At 37.5% G+C, this 8,381-nt stretch overlaps 1 protein-coding gene and 1 non-coding gene across 2 annotated transcripts; both read left to right on the plus strand.

The window, feature by feature from the left end:
* Positions 1–141: 141 nt before the first annotated feature.
* Positions 142–7,920, plus strand: LOC129281328 (tubulin alpha-3 chain-like). Its single transcript, XM_054917270.2, has 4 exons — positions 142–588; positions 4,988–5,210; positions 5,854–6,002; positions 6,385–7,920. The coding sequence occupies exons 1-4, from the start codon at positions 586–588 to the stop codon at positions 7,360–7,362; spliced, it is 1,353 nt and encodes a 450-aa protein (XP_054773245.2). The 5' UTR covers positions 142–585; the 3' UTR covers positions 7,363–7,920.
* On the plus strand, positions 4,123–4,280 carry LOC129282318 (small nucleolar RNA SNORA17). Its single transcript, XR_008586586.2, has one exon. It is a non-coding gene; the product is annotated as a small nucleolar RNA SNORA17 (small nucleolar RNA).
* Positions 7,921–8,381: the final 461 nt, after the last annotated feature.

Here is an 8,381-nt window from a genome sequence, read left to right on the forward strand (position 1 = left end):
CACATTGTTTTTGTTTCTGTCGGTTTCTATCGCATGGAGTATAGTAATATGCAATACTTCTGTTATCTTTTCCCGCCAATATTTCAAATACAGCATTTACTTCCTTATCTTAGCAAGATCACCACGGCCGAGGTAATTGGCAGTTCGAATGTACACGCATAATTTTTTTACCAGCAGGTGGTCTGTGATATGGTAATATCATTATTAGTTGCCATTTCCAGACCTGATTTTATTGTGATATCAGTCTAGCCATTTTTGATTGCCGTTTAATTCCGCAATTACATTCATCTTATACAAATTTCATGAAATAAAGACACATTTCGAGGGACTGCGAAAATGATATTTATAACACCATAATGATTATGGTTTGATAATCTGAATATAAACGGAAAATTTGATGTTGCCGTAAAAGTGGTTCTGTGTGAAGACTAGTTTCGAGAGGAAAAAAAAGCGCGGGCGGAGAGAGCTGAGAGCGGAGGAAATTTTATACAAAAGCGGTAGTGATTCATCTATCGGTATCATACGACGTCTGCAAGCTCACCTTACGACAGCGCAGTTGTCTCATCTCAACAAAAATTTACCAAAATGGTAAGTGTTAAAACATTTTCCACACTTGTTATAACATCAAGAGGTTTTGTTAATCTTTGGCATGATATTTTTTAAGATCTATTCCCTTATGATGAAAAGAAATCGTGGTTTTAAGACATTTTGTTAACCATGCATATTTTGAACGAGTGCGCAGAGATTGTGAGCGATGGAGCGAGATGATTTTGGGTGTGTCGGTGCTTGCTTTTCAATGGAGGGAGAATGCTAGAATCACATGGAGGAGAAAGGGAGGATTGATTGGATAAGAGCGGGAGAAATGATTCGCATACCTTGCATACGTAGTGCATGTTGCAATATCTCACGCGTGAATGTTCTTTATATTTATGTATAGTAGTATAGTTCGTTGATGATCAAAAGGTTGGGGCCTTTATGTATTATATCGAGGGGTCATTAGATACACATTGAACATTATGAATGTTGAACATGATGACATGATTCTTGACATACTTAACGCGGGTGTTTCAAACTAAGCAGTTCTATATTTTTGTATTCATATAATCATAATGATAAAATGTATTCTGTTTAAAGCTCGGATGCATTTATACCCCGCCCCCTAGTAAAATAAAATGTATATATATCATGCGTGGAGCTACTCCATGATATATCACTGACAATTATTATGATTAGTATTCTAGAGATGATCTCTTCAGATCTAATTTGTCCATGAACAGATTTTAAAGCGCTTTAGCACAGACTATAAGTATAATGGAGTATTTCCTTATTTATTGAATTCGTGATAAGCACTCAGCTGAGTGATATCATATTCGATGTGTAATCTGATAATCAATAGCCAGTACTGGAATCAACTTTCGATGCATGCCGATAGACTTTACTGCATTTTGTTTATTTCGAAAGGGTGGGGCAGAAAGAAAAAGATTGAGAATAGAAATCAACTTTCTGAAGTCCAACCACTTTCGCTTCAATAATAAATATCAATATGTTATTTTTCGCTCTTCCTGCTTTAGCGACTTTGTTCTGCACATTTTGTTTGAATTCTAATACTAAATAGCCAGTTTATAAAAATGGTTCGATCATAATTGAAAACACAATAATACTAATATAGGAGTAGGCCTTCATGCATTGGAATTTTTAGTGGCAATAATAAGCCAATATACTGTATTGCCACGTTTTACAAAACGTCTTGCATGGGCTGGCGAGACGGTTTGGATGAGTGGGTTTAAAGGCCAACCGCCAGAAAAAAAACCAGACGGATAACTCATTTGAATTTGGAAAAGAGCAAATTCTAATCCAAATATGGTGTAGGCGTCTCTTTTCTTTCTCTCTCTCTCTCCCTTTATCACATTTTCTTTGTACAATTATTCGACTGTTGTTGTTTTCCGCCGTTGAGCGACGTCAATGCCAAGAGCGATGTGCAAATAATGCCTTTCGTATGTATGCTCATTTTGATACAAAAATGGGGAAAAATACGTGAGAAAGACTGAATTCGAACAAAGCATGAAACCAACCATGGGAATTTCTAAAGAACTATTTTTAACCAGTCTGTTTATTCAAGGACGCAAAATGTATGGGCTCCAAATGTGGTTCGATTTCATAAAAGAAATTGAATTACTCACGAATAAAAATCACCATGGTTTATTTGCTGGCATATGAAAGCATGCATTAGCTTCTAGTCTAGGTTTTCAGACCCTAATGTCTCTCACTAATCATGCCATGCTCGATTTTTTTTTTTTGGGGGGGAGGAGGTCATGGTTTTCTCGGTTAATTCAATTATTTTAAATTTTGGATATGAATTATAATTCATATCCATGAATTATAATAGCCCTAATTAGCAATGAGTAATTATATTCAGAAAATCCTCATCAAATAGCGACAAGAAAGATTCCCCAAAATTAATCATTTTACATACTGGTGTCTGTTTTTAGAGTATCAGATCGGCACTTTCCTTACCCATGCCCCCACCCCACCCCACTTACCTCTTTGTTTCAATCAGAAATCTAATTGCACTGCAGGCAAAGAAAACAATATTTTCGGGGGCTACAACTTACTGTCAACATCCGCAACATTGGATAAGCTTTAACCCAGGGATTTCCAGGGCTTTTTTGGACATTTTGGTGGCTAAATCGCCCTCGGCCCCATATAATTTTTTCCTTAAAGTATAATTGTGATTTCTTCCAAATAATGATTAAGAAAAAAACGGTGAAGGGTTGACTTTTTTTTATTAAGAAAATAAGAAAAATATGTCCACACTCCTTTATGAAATCCTTGTCCTGCCGTTGAGTACACTTCTCCCCTCCCATGCACTGGAATGAGGAAATCATGAACATGATAAAGGATTGCATAAACAGGAAATACATGGAAATCTGAACTATTTTTTTTTTCTTCACAGGAATATAATAATTTGCACATGGCACACGATAAAAACGGTTGTAAATTTCGCGCCAAATTTCTCTCGTGACTGCCTGTAATCTGACAAGAGCCGTTATGATATTTATACCATAAGTTATGCGGGTATTAGGATGTTTATGCCTAGCCTCATGTAAATTAAGTTTTATAGCTCCCATGTGAAGAAGTTAACATTAGAGCTAACCGAAAATAGTAACGCATATTGTTCGCGTTCAAACTAAGTAATTTTTTTATCCTTATACCCATCTATATGAGAACCGATTTTCCTGCATATACATATTTATTTCATTCATTTTCAATTTCGTCATAAAAATATGAAACACAATTTTCCTTTACTGAGAGTAAAACGAATTATCCTCCAGAAATTAGATGCTGACTTGACCACATATTTTGTAAAATTAAGATAACTCTTTTATTAAAAATGAAATTAAACAGTAAGTTTATACCCACAGTCTCAGACCCCATGCGCCCTGTGTTACGTATTTATTATAATCAGGCTTCACTGCTATAGCCAGAACAGCGTTGAAATATCAAGCTTGTTTGAATTATTATTATAGTCATCGACATGGAATTTGAAGACTAGTCTAGTCGATAAACAACATCTGCTACCAGTATAGTAAATTTCAATATCGAACCATATGTAATTTACATCGTTATGCAGCGCTATTGTTTGCGCTTTAAGTGAATCGAAAACACAACTATCAATTATGCTTGTAAATTATCAGTTAGTCTCACTGCAAATCTTATTTATACATTGATACGGTAATATTAGCCTTGTTTCAAAGCAGGCGTGTTTTGTTACTATTGCAGTGTGGATTCTCAGTGAACGGAATGGGAGATGCAGCTTCCTTTCGGTGGAGCTTTAAATTTCATATTTTCTGGAAAGATTTACTGCTGTCCAAAGAGTGATTTGAGTGGGGAAAAAAAGAAGGGTGAACTGAAATGGAATAATTTGCAAAGACATAATAATAAAATTTAAAAAAATAATAATAAATAAATAACACACATCAGTAAAAGTGTACAAAAACAAAATATGAAAATGACCATCTATTTTTTTTTCTTTGCTTATATTCCGTTTCCCACTTCAATTTGAAGTGGGGGACTGAACTTCCTTCTTTTTTTTGTGTTTAAAAAAAAGAAGTTGCGGCACATGTTGCCCATTTAGGCGTTCCTAAAGCTACTGTTCCTGTGTAGTCTTAGGGCTGTAATGGGCATAGAGAGAATGGTGTCTGTCTGCATGCTACTACTTTATGTCCTGGGGTCCTCAGGAGTATCGTGTAGTAGTAGCGCGTGATACGTTCACCTACATAATTCTCATCAACAGTAATTTGTAGGAACTAGCTCTATGATATTACTAAGGCGTGTCAAGGCCTCTCTAGACTCTATAAAGTGCTGGAAAATGTTTAATATTAATGTATAATTCAAAATGTATTTTACCCTGAAGCGGCTTAAAAAGCTTATTAAGATGGAAAGTGTGCTATGTAAATTTTATGTGGTTTGATATTCTGAGCAGGGTCATTTTTTTTGCAGGAAATACAATATATTCCTGCCATTTTTATCAAAATCATTTAACCAGGCATCAAGGCAAAATCATGGAGGAATTTAATCAAATAAATTTCATGAAAATAAATTTCTCATTCACAGTAATATTGTTTGACTCTGAAATAAACATTTAAAACTAAAAAGGGCCACCAAATTGAAATTCATAATAGCATAACCAATACATTATGCAAATATAAAGATTAATGAATACTCGAATAAATATTGAAAATAAAAAGAAAGAAGTACACTTTTGTAGAATAAAAATCACAACAGTAGCAAATTGAAACAAAATCGTTTTTGTTTTAAATGTCTTCGTGCAGACTTGCCTTTTTGGGCAGTTTTGTGGGAACGTGTAGGCTTCGGTATGAGAGGTGAATCAGTTATTCAGTATTTTCAAACAAATCAGAATAATTTGATTTCGTCAAATCAGTACATTAACTTCAAACGTAATTCCTATTTTCTTGTTTCTTTTCAGCGTGAATGTATCTCAGTCCACGTCGGCCAAGCCGGAGTCCAGATGGGCAATGCCTGCTGGGAGCTGTATTGCCTTGAGCACGGCATCCAGCCTGATGGTCAGATGCCCTCAGACAAGACCATCGGAGGTGGTGATGACTCCTTCAACACCTTCTTCAGTGAGACTGGAGCTGGCAAGCATGTTCCTCGGGCTGTCTTCATTGATCTTGAGCCCACTGTAGTTGGTATGTTTATGCTCATTTTTTTCCTAACGGTATTCTTTTCATAAAGTCTAACATAAATAGATAAACTTGACAAGCAGGGCATATTGTACAATTTACTTCGTCAGTGAGCATTGTGGGTTTAATCTATAAATATCATTGACAGCTAAACTGGGCTTCAGAAAGTGGCAGAATCTATACAAAATTAATCTATGTTTTGATTTACAAAGAAACAATTGTGGAAGATTAAAAAAAAAAAAACCTAACCCTATGGATGCCAGGAAAATTTTCATTCTTTTAGAATTTATTGTATTTCTGGTCAAACTGAATTCTAGTGGTTGTAGTTGGGAACAAATCTTTTTAATAAACGCTTTGTAAAACAACAACAAAAAATAATGTTCTCCTTTGATTTTATAAGATTAAAGAAAAATACAGTTAATATATCATGGAGGCGTGGCTCAAGTACTTACCAGAGTATAAGAACCATTTTTCCTTTGAAGTCTGGATAATAACTTCTACAAAAAGATTGAGAATGTCATTGTCACGGGTAAAATGGTCTTTGCCAATCAAACCAATATTTTCTTGCTCTGCAGAGGATCCCATTCTTAAATCGAAATTAAATACGTATTTATGTTCTCACACTTATTGTTTTCCTTTCTTGTTTAAGATGAGGTCCGTACTGGAACCTACCGTCGGTTGTTCCATCCTGAGCAGCTGATCACCGGCAAGGAAGACGCTGCTAACAACTATGCTCGTGGTCATTACACAGTCGGCAAAGAACAGATCGACAATTGTCTGGACAGAATCAGAAAACTGGTAGGTTCAACAACCCTTGACGGTAACATAGTTTAGAATTCAGTAAGGGCCCATGGCAAAGAGAGTTGCTTCAGACACAACTACAAAAGTATAAAACTTTATAAATAGGTGCTTCAGATTTGTTGGAAATCAAATTAGTTTGATCTTATTTCAGAGAGAGAGAGAGGTGTAATTGATGACAAATCTTTCAGCAATGATTTCCTTAGAGAATATAAGCCTGAGATTAAATCGGGGAAGGATTATGATATTATTCCAAATCTATTAATATTTCTAAAGAGTGAAATCGCCACAAGAGTGTAGGTAGTTGATTGATTTTCTTTGTCTGTAATACTGTTGTGGGTTAAAAACCTGACACTTCTGTGTAATCTTTCTTGCATTTCAGGCTGATCAATGCACAGGTCTTCAGGGTTTTCTGATCTTCCACAGCTTCGGTGGTGGCACTGGCTCAGGGTTCTCCTCCCTTCTCATGGAGCGTCTGTCGGTCGACTACGGAAAGAAATCCAAACTGGAGTTTGCCATCTACCCCGCTCCTCAGATTGCTACTGCTGTGGTGGAGCCTTACAACGCAATCCTCACCACCCATACAACATTGGAGCATTCCGACTGCGCCTTCATGGTCGACAACGAGGCAATCTATGACATCTGCCGTCGCAACCTCGACATCGAGCGCCCGACATACACGAACCTGAACCGCCTCATCGGCCAGATCGTCTCCTCCATCACCGCTTCTCTGCGCTTTGACGGTGCCCTCAACGTTGATCTAACAGAGTTCCAGACCAACTTGGTGCCCTACCCCCGTATCCATTTCCCTCTTGCGACCTATGCTCCGGTTATTTCCGCCGAGAAGGCGTACCACGAGCAGCTGAGCGTGGCAGAGATCACTAACGCCTGCTTCGAGCCCAACAACCAGATGGTGAAGTGCGATCCCCGTCACGGCAAGTACATGGCCTGCTGTCTCCTTTACCGTGGTGATGTCGTCCCCAAGGATGTCAACGCTGCCATCGCTACCATCAAGACCAAGCGTTCCATCCAGTTCGTCGACTGGTGTCCCACTGGCTTCAAGGTCGGCATCAACTACCAACCACCAACCACTGTACCTGGAGGCGATCTGGCCAAGGTTCAACGTGCTGTCTGCATGCTGAGCAACACTACAGCCATCGCTGAAGCCTGGGCTCGTCTCGACCACAAGTTCGATCTGATGTACGCCAAGCGTGCTTTCGTCCATTGGTACGTCGGAGAGGGTATGGAGGAAGGAGAGTTCTCCGAGGCTCGTGAAGATTTGGCGGCCCTTGAGAAGGACTACGAGGAGGTTGGAGTAGACTCCATTGACGAACAAGAAGATGAGGAAGAGGAATACTAAACCCCTCTGAAAACCTCAACATCGGCCATGAGTGCCGATACCAGAACCACAAGCCATTTTGACAAACAACATTCTACAAAAGTTAGAAATTAATGCCTTATAGACTCTACTTTTTAACAACATTCGAACAAACCGTAAATAGTTCACACAAAAAATCTGAAGACACACTTTTTATCGGAATATAAAAGAAGATTTCAAAGTCAAACTTAATAATATTTTTAACTAATCCTGCATATCTTCCCGATTTAGTAAACGAACATTCAAGGTAACACTTAAGCGGAATGCAAAGCCAATATCAAACTCAACCATTCATGTAATATATATTATCGAAAAGCAATTATGCCAAAATGCATGAATCCTTTTTTTTGTCCTTTCAGCAAACATTGTGCAAATTGGAGTCTTTTCATACGAATAACGCGTACATCGACCTGCAATACTTTTGTGATACTTGCAATATAAACTTTACGGAATCCATTACGGGGTAACAAAAGACATAACAGTAAAATATGTTTTTAAGAGCCAATCGAACAACAAAATATAACTGGCAATACAATCTCACCATAATTGTGTACTGTCTTATACTTCTTTGAGTGATATTTGACGAAGTTGAGTTTGGAATGAAGGGATTCGTGAAGCAATTTCTTTACACACTCTAAACCAAATCAGTCAAAAATGACTAGTTAATCGAGTCAGCTGGGTGCAACTGCTATTTTAGTCATATTTGACTATTTTCTAGTTGTAAGTATTTCTGACTAGAATATACGTCAGAAGTGTGACTAGACATCATTTGCACCCAGCTGACTACTGATCTAGTCAATTTGACTGATTTTTTTAAGAGTGTACAGAAAGTTGAAGAAAGGGTCAAGAATAATGCGACGCATGTTGGTGGATAATAATAGTGTGTGTACATACAGTATATATTATTTGGAGTGTGTGAAGAATTGTGTGCGTGGTGTTTGAAGGTAATGGTTTTAGTTTGATCTCGAGTAGTTCGTATTGTAGCGAAGGAATGATCAAGG

The sequence above is a fragment of the Lytechinus pictus genome, chromosome 18 (assembly GCF_037042905.1).
Source record: "Lytechinus pictus isolate F3 Inbred chromosome 18, Lp3.0, whole genome shotgun sequence".
In the NCBI taxonomy this organism is placed as follows: Eukaryota; Metazoa; Echinodermata; class Echinoidea; order Temnopleuroida; family Toxopneustidae; genus Lytechinus; species Lytechinus pictus.

Bases quoted from the DNA above. Each gene is read 5' to 3' on its own strand.
- LOC129281328 (XM_054917270.2), top strand. The intron at 5,211-5,853 runs GTATGTTTATGC...TTCTTGTTTAAG, and splicing joins TCTTGAGCCCACTGTAGTTG to ATGAGGTCCGTACTGGAACC. The intron at 6,003-6,384 runs GTAGGTTCAACA...CTTGCATTTCAG, and splicing joins TGGACAGAATCAGAAAACTG to GCTGATCAATGCACAGGTCT.